Source organism: Ctenopharyngodon idella, chromosome 1 (assembly GCF_019924925.1).
Source record: "Ctenopharyngodon idella isolate HZGC_01 chromosome 1, HZGC01, whole genome shotgun sequence".
In the NCBI taxonomy this organism is placed as follows: domain Eukaryota; kingdom Metazoa; phylum Chordata; class Actinopteri; order Cypriniformes; family Xenocyprididae; genus Ctenopharyngodon; species Ctenopharyngodon idella.
In genome coordinates, this window is record NC_067220.1 from 26,738,825 (window position 1) to 26,753,139 (window position 14,315).

The 14,315-nt window shown below is 36.7% G+C and overlaps 1 protein-coding gene across 1 annotated transcript in view; it reads left to right on the forward strand.

Moving 5' to 3' along the window:
• Positions 1-14,315, forward strand: part of pcca (propionyl-CoA carboxylase subunit alpha) — a 54,751-nt gene that overhangs the window by 35,733 nt on the left and 4,703 nt on the right. The window contains exons 18-21 of the mRNA XM_051887791.1: positions 379-481; positions 3,034-3,132; positions 4,622-4,675; positions 13,192-13,332. Coding sequence (XP_051743751.1) covers positions 379-481; positions 3,034-3,132; positions 4,622-4,675; positions 13,192-13,332 — 397 coding nt within the window. The remainder of the gene's footprint in view (positions 1-378; positions 482-3,033; positions 3,133-4,621; positions 4,676-13,191; positions 13,333-14,315) is intronic.

The following is a 14,315-nucleotide window of genomic DNA, read 5'->3' on the forward strand; positions in this document are numbered from 1 at the left end:
CATCTGTCTAAACATCTCTCCAGTTTCCCCCTCCACTGTCTCTTTCTTTTCTTTTTTTTTATGTGTTTCAAAAGTTATTGGTGGGGGGTGGGCTTTCTCTTTGTAGTGAATGTAGCCCACCACAGTGGAAAAACACTACATTCCTCCTAATACATTTACTTTAGGTCTCCTAGCAGAGGAGCTGTCAGTCAAACAGCCAGTGACCAGGTGGTTTGAGTGTGTCTGTGTGTGCGTGTTGTGTTTTTCAATTCATTTGTAGAGGAGAGAAACTTTATAGTTGAAAATGATTACAGTGAGGGATTTGTGAGAGGAAAAAGTAAGTGTATTTGTTACGCCTGGTATGACAGATGATAAACATTCTGTGTGTGTGTGTTCCAGGGTGTCCAGTGTTCCTGCAGAGAGCAGAGTTTGGGAGTTGTGTGTTGAACTTGATAAAGGTGTTCACATGCTGGGTGTATCACGGTCTGGAAACAACTATACGGTGAGTGAAAATGTTCAAAAAAATTACATCTCGTGTCAGATCTCAGTTTATCTTCCAGTTTATCTAACTGTGGTGCATATATGCTTGACACATTGAGTTGTGGTGCTCATGTGGGATATATATATATATATATATATATATATGCACACACACACACATAAATTGCTTGTGGTATAAATGGCTCAGGTGGTTGACTTAAAGTTTGTTCACCCAAAAATGAAATTTCTGTCATTAATTACTCACCCTCATGTCATTTCAAACCCATAAGACCTTTGTTCATCTTCAGAATACAAATTAAGATATTTTTGATGAAATCCAAGAAGAATCTCCCATAGCAAGCAACAAAATTACCACATTCAAGATCCAGAGAAGTACTAAAGACATCGTTAAATAGTCAACATGACTACAGTGGTTTAAACTTAATGTTATGAAGCGACGAGAATACTTTTTGTGCGCAAAAACAAAACAAAAATAACTTTTTTACAATTTCCTCTCTACCCTGTCATTCTACACAGTTTACGTTGAAGGCACGTTGCCGTGCTTCCATATTTTACGTCAGAACGCTGACTCTGTATTGGCCGGCTCCTGCGTCAGCATCACACGCATGCATCGTGATGCCCACGTAAACAGCGTCGGCCAATACTGAGCCGGCGTTCGGACGTAAACACTGAAGCGCTGCACTGAGTCATCTGTGTAGGAGACTGACAGGGTAGAGAGGAAATTGTTGAATAAAGTCGTTTTTTTTTGTGCTCAAAAACAACATTTTTATCGATTCATAACATTAAGGTTAAACCACTGTAGTCACATTGACTATTTTAACAATGTCTTTACTACTTCTCTGTACCTTGAATGTGGTAATTTCATTGCTTTCTATGGGAGATTAAAAAAAAACTCGGATTTCATCAAAAATATCTTACGGGTGTGGAACGACATGAGGGTGAGTAATTAATGACAGACATTTTTTGGGGTGAACTAACTAAAACTTCTGTGGTTCCCATAAGCAAAAATGAGAGATTCCACACAATTCCAGCAAAAAAAATTGTCCTCATTAAATCATAACTCCAGCCTGCCTATCCAGTTGATTTCTGTGAGAAGGCCTATTCTCTTCTTCTGTTATAGTACTTCCAGTGAGCGCTCCTGCTTCTTCACTAATGTCTAACACAATGTCCTCTATGGTGGTATTTGCATTGAAATCAATCCCTCGACTCTTGAGTCTAAATCACTTTAGGATCTGTGTGTCCTCCTCTTCTGTTACTGAAAGACCCTCATGGAGTGGCAGCTCTCACACTTTCCCTAAGACGTCACTCACTAACTGTCTGTTTAGACACCTGTGGCCCTTCAGTGAGGGATAAAAGGAGCCTCGGGGGTTCAGGGGCCTCACCTGATCTCCGTGGACCCCTCTCTCTCTGCTCTTACAGCTGAGGGCTGGATGTGTGTTTCTCTCCCACAACTGCACATCAAACTGGACCCCCTGCTCCACAGATGGCCCTGGAGGTTCCAGTGTCCCAGCATGCTTTGGGAATGTAACTGATTATTCAGAACTGTTGTTTAGACAAGTGTTTGAGGGCTGAGGGTAATCAGTTTGACCAGAGACACTAGTTTAAAGAAAAGACTAACATGAAACCCCCCACCTCCCCTAACAGGCATCAGGTGGATTTGAGAGCAGAAACTACTGAATGACCTTACATGAGTTCAGAAACTTACATTTGATTTCTTTGTCTCGCTGTTTCTTTCACACAGATCAGCTCAGTCTTGTTCCTCTGTCACGCATAGTAACTCACTTATAACATGGACATTTGTTGTCTTATGTCAAACTCCTACCATGTGCAGTGGTGCAAAGTATTTGAGTAAATGTAATAAGTTACTGTACTTAAGTATCTTTTTGGCTACTTTGTAGTTGTACTGAGTATCAAAGATATTAGCAACTTTTACTCTCTCCTTGACTACATTTTTGAACAAATAAATGTACTTCAAATGTACTTCAAAACATTTGTGATGAGTAATGCAGTTATACATTACATTTTGCATGACACCTAACTTTTTCTGCAGCAGTTTATTTCTGCTATAAATATCACCATCATCTTCTTGCGCGTTTTGCCTTATCTCACCCAAACTTGTCAACAAGGCCACTTTACATGAATGCGAGTGCAATAGCAGGTAGTTGCTGAATCGCAGGTGTTTGATTTAGAAGATAAGGTCATGAGTGCAGCCGGTGATGAGGTCGACCTTGATTTATTGCAATATTGAGGTGTTCAGTTTTATTTTGATTTTAGAAAATAAACATGATTTCTCATCTTACAAATCAATTGTTTCTAGTGTTTCACTGGCATGTTTCTTAGGTGTTGAGGGCTAGAGCATCTTTAAGACTACATTAAGTGCGAGTAAAATTCTTAGGGACTGTTAAAATCAGATACTCTAAGAGTTCGTATTAGAATTGGTCACTTGTAAATTGTAATTAAGTCATTTTCGATGTATGGTATCTGTACTTTTACTCGAGTATGGTTTTCAGGTACTCTTTACACCTCTGACCATGTGTTTGTTTGTTGGTTTAGGTGGAGATAGATGGAGAGAAGGTTGAAGTGTCTGGAGAATGGAACTTGGCCTCAGCACTGCTGCCCATCACCATCAATGGCAAACACAGGACTCTCCAGGTTCACAAACATACAATAATTGGTTCTGGTCTGTTATTGAAAAGTTATGATGAATTATTGAAAAGTAATGCACACTTGAGGTGGTAATTTACACCACGGATGTAAATGCTTTAGTGTTCAGTCTAATAACAATATGGATATTTTTCAACCCAATATCAATCCAATCCTCTCATATGTAGCTTTGAAAAGTCTGACTCATACTAAATGGCTGTTTCTCTTTCATTTGTAGGGTCTTCAACCCTGTTCTTGGGGACCGACTGTTCTGCAGAGTTAAGCTCCAACCCTAATCAAACACACCTGAACCAGCTTATCAAGCTCTTCAGGATCTCTTGAAACTCACAGGCAGGTGTGCTGAAGCAGGTTGGAAATAAACTTTGCAGGACAGTGGGTCGCAGGAGCAGGGTTCAAGACCTCTGTTCTAGTGAATCGGTTCTTCCTAAAGAGACCCCAGTGAGCCTTGGAAAACCTGATTCATTCTGAGTAATGTTACAAAAAATACATACATGGTATTTCATGCATTTTTTTTCTTTTTTGTCTCAGTATGTCTTTGTTATATAAAATTAAAAAATTCAAAATTTTTTTTTTTTTTTATATATATATATATATATTCAGTATTAATTAATTTTTTCAAGTTTGAGGTTGTCACCCTAACTGGAATTGTTCTTGGGGAAAAAACCCACATTGATATAATAATAAATAATATCATTGGGTAGAGGCACTAAAAAGAGGTTCACCCTATTTCACAAACACTTGGAGATTTCTGGCCTCACCATTGGTCCAGAGTCAATTATTCAACTTATTACATGGCTCTTTGGAATATTTGATTCTGATCGGTCAACTGTATTCTGATTTTTTTTTTTTTTTTTGTTATAAAGATGGCTAAACTATAAATTGACCTGCATCCCATCCTCCAAGCAGTTGTCACTCTTATCACTGCATGATCTATTTCTTCAAATGAAATCAATATGTAATTTAGTTAATTATTTAGTTAGGTAGTTATACATGCGATATGTGTGATAATTTAGTCATTATTGCAAAATGGCTGCAAAATTATAGCATTTTTAAATGTATTAATATTAATAATCAATAAACAGTTCTTCTTTATTTAACACTATGTAGTAATTTTATTAATATAGATTGTGTGATGATGAGTATTTTTATCTGCGTTCTACAACTCATCCGATCAGAATTTAGTTTAGAGTGAACGATTTTTCACAATTTTTAATGACTAGTTCAGTGTACATTTGTCCCTTATTTATACCATGATTACTTGTCTGTTTTTCACCCCATACCCCTTTTTTGTGTACACCACCTTTATGCAACTGTAATGAGGTCAGCAAACCAGCTGTGTATTTTTAGAAAATGAATTTATTAGACACTAACATGTCAGCCAGTCAGAATGAAGAATTCACCATCGCTGTAGTATAAGCACACCACAATATACATTCAAAGACACTAACAGGTCTCACTGTTTCTTCTCTAATTGCAGTGCCTCTTGCGGACAGCGGCTGGGGAGATCACCCTGCAGTATCTGGGCACTTCAGTAAGTCTTTAAACAAGCACCTCATAGTGACATGTACCAATATCAACTGTATGTCAGTGGTTCTCAACTGGTTTTACTTCAAAACCCAGATTAAATATTCGAGATAACGTGATGACCCAGCACAGTAGCATATTTAATGCTACTGTGTTAATCAAAATGTTCTTAAATTCCAACATTGGAATGAATTATTATTTATGTATTATTAAGCTACTAATTTTCCACAAGCACAAATGTTTATCCTCGCTGTAAATGAACTTGCATTTAACTTAGTGATGGTCATATTTTCTTTTATCTTGCATACTTTTATTCATTTTTTTAGTGAAGGATGAGGATTCTAATTAAGGATGAGCATGTCAGCATGTGTTCTGCCTAATTAGCTTTCTACCAAGTGACAGATAAATTTGTGCCAAAATACTGCACAGTTTGATTGAACAACAATGGATGACAAAAAAGGGCAATATTGAACAAAATACTCTTTTTAAAGTTAATAAGCATTTATTTTTTTATCCTAGCCATTCGTGATTATATGATCGATTGCATTTTATAAGTATTTAGTATTGTTTTTAGAATAAATATATATTCCTGTTAGAATAAATACATTTTTGGTGTGTGACCCATCAGTTGAGAACCACTGCTAATATGAATGTTGTCATGGAAGGTTTTGGTCTTGGTCTTAGATGTTTCTGTGTTCGTTATCTGTCTGTAGTTCATCCTCAAGTTTTTCTTATGTGAACCGTTCAATAGCTGCTTTTTGAACTGTACGATAATGACTGAAGTGTATATGGCATTAAACTTAAAGGCTGTGCATACCAAGGATGATAAATATAATAGTAACTATACAGTTCTAATAATCATTCTAATTCTATGAGAATAGGGAAGTCCACACCACAGCAATAACAATAACTACACAGAGGAACAATATTGTTTTAGAACATTTTCCAGCTCCTTGAGTGATAAAAAAAAAAAAAAAAGTTGCAACCCAATCAGAATCCACCTGACTTTAAAAAGCTTGAGCATTTAAAGCAAATAAACAGAACATTATCATCCATTGGTGTGAGCGCCAATATAGTTATTGTTATCATTATATTTATTGTTCTTGGTGTGATGGTGCCTTGTTTGTTTGTGTGCGTTCATGAGCGCACTGTGATGTTTTTCTGGGTACCTCATGCTGGGTGATATATGCTATATTATGTCACTCACTGGGGCATGTATCCTGTCTTTACACTCCAGTCGATCTGCCAAACATTCACACACACAAACGCACAGAGTCTCTGTGTGGTCAGAGCAGCGCACAGGTGTCTCAACCCAACTACAAATCAAACCAAGCCGTCCTGTCTTTGTTTACCCAAAGCCACCCAAACAATCAGCATCAACGTTCTGCACGCTTAAACAAACAAACAGGGTTAAAAACACAGTAACTCTGTAAAAGAAGAGGAAATGCCGGCTTCCAGACTGCACACGCGTGCGCTTTATGGGGGGTCTCTGCTTCAAAGTCCTTCTGAGGGGATTTGTTTCAAAGTTTCCATGGGGTCAAGGCTATTATGGGATGCCTTCCGTTCATTCTATGTTAACAGGTCAGTGGGGCTGTGGTCATCAGTGCTTGTCTGTTTCGCTGTCAGGTCCAGCAGAAACCAGAGTTTAAAAGTTTTTAGGGTTTCCTCCTGTCAGAAAAGTAATATAGATGTTTGTTCTCAGTAATCGCGCTTAGAAATTTTGTGAGACCATTAGTAGAGCACCTCAAACTGCCTTCACTAACCTAGTGTTTCCCAACCCTGTTCCTGGAGGCACACCAACACTACAGTTTCAAACTATTCCTAATCAAACCCACCTGATTCAGCTTTGCCTGTTAGAAGAGACTCCAATGCTGTGTTCGAAATCGCCCCTCATTCACTTTTTCCCTACATTACCCCACTAATATAGTCCACTTAAAGGAGTGAATGAAAACGAGTGAGTGAATTCAGACACTGAGTGCGCTGGAAGGGCTGCCGCTTTTGCATAGTTTGTGCTTGCTGTTTAATAATCATTTGAAACTTAGCAAACTGGCAGCTCCAGTAGAAAATATTTATCTTGAACTTTGTCTTGGAAACTATGTATAAACCTATATTAATCATTTTAATAATCACTTAAAAATGAAGTTATACCTGTATAATATTACACTGTAGCCACATTGGACCAGTGTGGTTTGGAAAATGGATGGATGAATGGAGACGGAACGGGTGCTGGGGGCGCCATCTTCTGGCAAGATGCAGGAATTCATTCGGCACGCGACTCTCACAGTGCATTATAGGGTATTCTCTAGCCGTTGAGTGCGCATCTGTTGTACACTCGTTATTGCGGTGCATTGCGGAATTGAGTGAGTGCACTCAATATCGTCCACTATGGTTTTGGACACCACTACAAATGGCTGTCCCCTCAAATTGTGCCCTATTAAAGGGTATAGAGGGTGATTTCAGACACAGCCCAGGACCTGAAATGAATGGGTCGGTACAAAATGTGTACTTTTGGTGTGCCTCCAAGAACAGGGTTGGGGAACACTGCACTAACCTACTTCATGGTTGAAAAGTCATTAGTGAGTCCTAGAATTAGTCGCAGGCCTTTATCCTTTAAAAAAAAAAAAAAAAAAAATCAAAACTTGTTGATCTTACAGACTGTTGATTGTACATCCTAAATGGCATGTGAGATTAGGATTAGTGCGTCCCAAATATTGGTGAGTTGAAAATTGTCTATGGTACCTGGATGGTTTAATGTTTCTAGTAGATTTTTGACACATACTTGCATGTTTTATGGGTTAATATCAACCACAACCCCTCGCTCTAGAACAGAGCAAGATTTTGTGACAGTTCTTTTTACATTTCTTTAGTGTGTAGAAAGCCTCTATGTGCAGCAGTGACAGCTATGCAGACCTTCTGCATTCTGGCAGTCGATTTATTAAAATATTCAAGAGAAGTTTCATCCCATGTTTTCTGCGGCAAACTAAAAGGCCAAAGTCTTCTCTTTACTGTTGTAGATGAAACTGGTGTTGTGCTTGGAATAACCTTCATTTCTCAAAAGATCAATAGACTGATTGGTTTCTAAAGAAATCTTGGTAACACTTTACAATAAGGTTCATTAGTTAAACATGAGTTAATGTATTAACTAACATGAACTAACCATGAGCAATACATTTGTTACTGTATTTACTAATCTTTGTTAATGTTAATGAAAATACAGTTGTTTGTTGTTTGTTCATGTTAGTTCACAGTGCATTAACTAATGTTAACAAGATTTTAATAATGTATTAGTAAATGTTGAAATTAACATTACCAAAGATTAATAAATGCTGTATAAGTGCAGTTAATTATTAGTTCATGTTAACTAATGTAGTTAACTAATGAACCTTATTGTAAAGTGTTACCAAAATCTTTCTTTTGGCCATTTTTAATTTTTGATTCACAAGTGTACAGTGACTTGCAAGAAATGCAAGTGCTTCAGAAACTGAAAAAAGACACTGTATTGCTGTCTTCACACTTCATTACACAGCGCAACTATTTTTAACTGTGCTAACAATAAAGAGGTTTCTTGAGTACCAAATCAGCACATTATATGGATTTCTTAAGGATTATGTAACATTGTTTTATTAGTTGACTGAGTTAATGACTGCTGGAAATAAGGCTCAGATCACAGATTACAGATAAAAAAAAATGCCTATTAGAATGATTTCTGAAGGATCATGTGACACTGAAGACTGGAGTAATGGCCTAAGAAAATTCAGCTTTACCATCACAGAAATAAATTACGTTTTAAAATAAATCCAGACAGTTATTTTAAATTGTAATATTTCACAGTATTATCATTTTTGCTTTTTTTGTGTAATAATTGTAGGCTTAATTATGCATAAGAGACATCTTACTGACCCCTACCTGCATAGTAGTGTAATTTGGAATAATACATAATGGAAAAGTAGCGGTAGTGGTCCCAGTCTGTATTTTTATATTTTTTTAAGATTTAGTTTTAGTACCCGTCTACGTTGTAGGACTTCTCATAAGCACATGCTGTAACATCTAAAAGTTTCAGTTGTGACTTCATCTTGTTGCGAAGAGATTTAGTGAGTTGACCCCGGTCACAGAATCATCACCCTTCATTACCGTGTGTGACCTGAGTTTAGCTGAATGATGTAAGGCTTCCTTTGTTGAATTCCTGGAAAGCAGACATATTCCCTTCAGAGAGCTATCCCATGATTAATGAGTGAGCCACCTTTTCCTTTTTGTTAAATATAGCACAGAAATGACATCATCACAAATATATAGCGGGGTCTTCACAATGACACACTGGTGAGGAAGCACCAATAAGGGTGAGAAACTTGTAAAGAACTAGTAATACGAAACTAGTCTTTTGTTGAGGACAGACAACAGTCAAAACATTAAAAATAAGTTTTTTAAAAACTAGAAAGTATGATATATAGATTATAATATATAACATATATTATATGTGTATATTATTATTATTATTATCATATATTATTATTATATATTATTATCATAATCTGTCAGAATACTCTATTCTGATTGCACTATGTATATACTATATTATGTATATACTATATACTATAAATATATAATATATATGTATATTCTATTGCACATGTATATACAGTTTACTGTAAAAAAAAAAATACGGTAGCAACGTTTTAGGTTTTACGGGACAGCACTATTTTACATTTCAAAACCGTATAATTTAAAGTTTTATATTGTAATAATTACGGTTCATAACTGTTTATTTTACACACTGTATAAAAAATTCCATTAAATTTATGGTAAAAAACACATATTTCATTAACTGATATAATGTTAATTTACCAACCTATTTAAGTACTAATATCTGTTTTGTACCTTTGTAATACACTGACAACCACCAATCACAGTGGTGATGAGAGTCACATGATGAATCAAAGTTCATCACAAGCAGCTTTTCCACAAGCTGAGAAGGACAATACTAATATATAGAAGCTTCACACAGTGTCATTCACACAAACACTAAACACCATCATGGTAACACACATGAAATTTTAAAAATGCAATAAACATAATGTAAAATTACATTAAATGTACTGTTAGATCTATTACAGTTATTCACCAATTAACTGTTTATCACCGTAGCATTTTTACAGTCTTTTACCGTTAAAATCACGGTCATTTATGGACAAAAGTAATATCCGGTCTATGAAAATTGACATCTTCACCCTTTATCCAAATATTATTAAAATTTGTTAAAGATTTTGTAAGCACATTGCGTAATTGTGCTTGGAGTCAGTGTTTTTGTTTTTTGTTTTACGCAATGAAATATGACAAATTGTGCAAACATAATTTTTGGCCAGGCTGTCATATAAGGAGAGTGTGAACACATGAGAACCAACAAAATATTAATAACTTTTATTATTATAAAAGTTGTAGCCAATGTATGCTTTTTCCTGTGAGCTTTTTGTTTTTCTATGCATTTTTTGGCATGCTGTAGTTTGCCTATTTTTTGCCAAATAATTTTGTCAGATATAAATACCTTAATGAAACCGGAGGGTATATTTGTTTTTACTGACACTTATAAATAAAGCATTTGCTAAGGTTTTGAGTTCTGTAGTTGTTGCTCTGAAAATGGCCCTGGAGTTATGACCCCCCCCATTGTACTCAAATATCCATCTCAGCTCCCTCTCATCTCTCCATCCTGCAGTGTCAGTGGCCTGTTCTTTATGTGACTGTATTAATTAGCTCTTCATTTGCTCTGCAGGCTGTTATGAGCTAATGGCTCACCATTAGTGTCTGTATGGAGAGCAGGGGGGCTGATGCTCTTGGCATACTGCTGCTACTGTGTGAGAGAGAGACAGAATGTTTGTGTGTGTTTACGTTGGTAATCATTAAATTGACAAAACTGCTTTTCATTCATTGAGCAGTGTGGAGGGCCAGGCTTCTGTTAATTGAATTAGACTGGGCACTGACAGAGCCTTTCATCTGTCTGAGACACACAAAGAAAAATAAACTGTTAGCTGCCCAGCGTGTGTTTGGAAACAGATTTGTGCTGCCATCTAAAGGAGGAGATGGGAAGCTTAGGAGAATATCATGGGAGATCAGGAGAGCCTAGCCTAGTTGTGCACTGACCATATGTTGTTATAAGTAGGTCTGAAATACACAGAGAAAGCCATCAGTTAACATTCTCATTTATCTCATTGGCACTTTCACTGGATCCCCCTGGAAGTATGTGATTGGCTGATGGCACAGCACCACATGAATAATACACATTCAAACGTGCATACCTATAGACTAAACAAGTAAGTGAACGGTAAGACCGCATTGAAAGTCTTCTGTTTTCAGTTAAAAAGGTGTCATTTAAGTGGCCCCTAAGTTAATAATTAACGATTTTTATTTTTACAGCCGAAGCGATTCAATCAAAAACTTACTTTAGCTTGATAATAACGCTTTCCTAGAGCTGCTGTAAAGCCAAATCAATCTCTGTCCTTTAATTTTCCTGTTATCACTGTGAAACTGCTTTGAAACAATCTGCGTTGTAAAAAGCACTATACAGTGGTGCTCGAATGTGTGTGAACCCTTTAGAATTTTTTATATTTCTGCAAAAATATGACCCAAAACATCATCAGATATTCACAAAAGTCCTAAAAGAAGACAGAGAACCCAATCAAACAAAAATATATTCATAAAAATTATCCAGAATTACATATCTGTGAGTGGCAAAAGTATGTGAAGCTCTAGGATAGTTAATTTGAAGGCGAAATTAATTAATCAATGGAATGACAATCACGTGTCAGTTTGTGCCCTGTTTCATTTAAAGAACAGGGATCTAGCAAAGTCTGAACTTCACAACACGTTTGTGAAAGTATATCATGGCGTGGACAAAGGAGATTTCTGAGGACCTTAAAGGAGATTTCTGAGGACCTTAGAGTTGTTGTTGCTCATCTGACTGGAAAAGGTTATAAAACAATCTCTAAAGAGTTTGGACTCCAAAAATCCACGAACAGATTGTGTACAAATGGAGGAAATTCAAGACAATTGCTGCCCTACCCAGGAGCGGTCGACCAACAAAGATCAGTCCAAAAGCAAGAAGTGTAATAGTCCGCGAGGTCTCCCAAGCAACTAAAGGTCTCTCTCACATTTGCTGATATTGTTCCACCATCAGGAGAACACTGAACATCCATGGTGTGGATGGCAGAGTTGCAAGGCGAAAGCCACTACTCTCCAAAAAGAACATTGCTGCCCATCTGCAGTTTGCTAAAGATCATGTGGACAAGCCAGATGGCTATTGGAAAAAGTTTTGTGGACGGATGAGACAAAAATAGAACATTTTGGTTTAAATGAGAAGCATTAAGTTTGGAGAAATATAACACTGCATTCCAGCATAAGAACTGTGAAATGTGGTGGTAGTATCATGGTTTGAGCTTGTTTTGCTGCATCTGGGATAGGATGAATTGCCATCATTGATGGAACAATGAATTCTGAATTATAGCAGCGAATTATAAAGGAAAATGTCACGACATCTGTGTGTGAACTGAAGCTCAAGAGAAAGTGGGTCATACAACAAGACAAAGAGCCCAAGCACACAAGTCGTTCTACCAAAGAATGGTTAAAGAAGAAAAAAGGTTAATGTTTTGGAATGGCCAAGTCATTGTCCAGACCTTAATCCAATTTAAATGTTGCAGAAAGACTTGAAGCAAGCAGTTAATGTGAGGAAACCCACCAACATCCCAGAGTTGAAGCTGTTCTATACTGAGGAATGGGCTAACATTCCTCCAAGTCCTCCAAATCAGGACTGAGCAGCAGTTACCGGAAACGTTTAGTTGTGGCACAAGGGGGTCACACAAGGGGGTCACACCAGATACTGAAAGCAAGAGTTCACTCACAGATATGTAATACTGGATATTATTTGATAAATAATTTACAAAGTATATATTTTTGTCTCGATTGGGTTCTCTTTGTCTACTTTTAGGATTTTTGTGAATATCTAACAAGGTCATATCTTTTGCAGAAATATAGAAAATTCTAAAGGGTTCACAAACATTCAATCACCACTGTATAAATAAAGGTGACTTGACCATGTCTGATACATATTACACAAAAAAATGACAAAGTTTATGAAATTTCAAAATTAGTTTGAGACCGTTAGTAGCAAGTAAATTAAATATACATGGGTATGCTCTGCAGCATTTCCATCCACCTAAAAGTATCCAAAAGGACCGCAAACAAGTAATGTTCCACAACTTTTTTTTTTTTGTATGTGCAGTCTTTCAAGACTAATGCGAAATGATTTAAATGAGCACACTGGGCTATTATTGAGTTATCATTGATTTTGGCCTGAATAAGATACAATGTGCACTAGACTTCATGCTGCTAAAAAAATGTAATCTTAAAGAAAAACAGAATGTAGAGAAATGTGTTTGTGTGTGTGTTTGTCTTTTGGTTGTTTATATCATCATCATTTTCTGTATTTAATTCACTGAGATATCTGTGCACCCATTTCTCTGTTTTTCATATGTTTAGTTTAAGTTGCGTGTGCTGAGTAAACTGGCAGCGTCCTTGAGCAAGCACATGCCAGAGAAGGTTCCTGAAGACACCAGTAGCATCCTCCGCTCTCCCATGCCAGGATCAGTAGTGGCTGTGTCTGTTAAACCAGGGGATAGGGTAAGTGACTTCACATTTTTCTCCCATTTTCTTTGTTTATGAGATGAATTAAAATTCATTCTGGATTGCTTAAAGGTCTCTAGGTGAATTGTTCCAAATAATTACAACTTTTAAGGAAGCTGACATCTAAATATTAGACATAAAAACAATCAGACAGTAGTTAAATGCCAGTCACTTAGACACAAAATAAAAAAGGATAGATAGCAATAAATGTGGTATGAAAGTACACTACCTTTAAAGGATAGTTCACCAAGAACTATCTGACATCATTTACCTTCATTTACCAATCAAAAAGTGATATAGAGTGGTGCAGGCATAACGTCACTTTGTAGGCCAATCGGAAGTTAGCATCACACTGGTTCCCTCGACAAAAACCCAATGGGATTTTCCATAGGCTTTTGGATTATCGCAAAAAAAAACAAGCTCTATGATCAACAAAGGTTTATGATACTTACACGTTTTGTCCATCAAGATAATTTTCACAGATGAACATAACTTTTATGAAGGTTGAAGCCTAAATGCAGTCACCAGAAGTAAAAAGCTAAAGGTAGGCTATAAACGAACTACACCACGGTCGCTCGACTTCAACGTCACCATCACTAAGCTTCTGACAACTCTTTCGGTTTTTATCTAAAAACATTTTCCCAGTTAGAATAGTTTATAAGAGTACAATTATGAGCATAATGAGGCTGTAAAAGCAGACTGAGCTTACCTTTTTAGCATGATGACGTTTAATATCCCCGACTGCCTGTGTAGTCCCATTTAGCCACTTGTTAGCAACCACCTTTTTCAAAACACATAACAGCTTAAAAAAAATCACAAGTGGGGTAATACTGATGCATTTTATGTCGTAGAATAAAACGTGAAACTGTCTTAAGCTTGCGTTCACCACAGACCTTATTTCAGCCATTTAACCAAAATCCCATTAAAAAAATAAAAAAAAAAACATTGACTTCGGGGCGATGGAACCAGAAGTGCTAAAA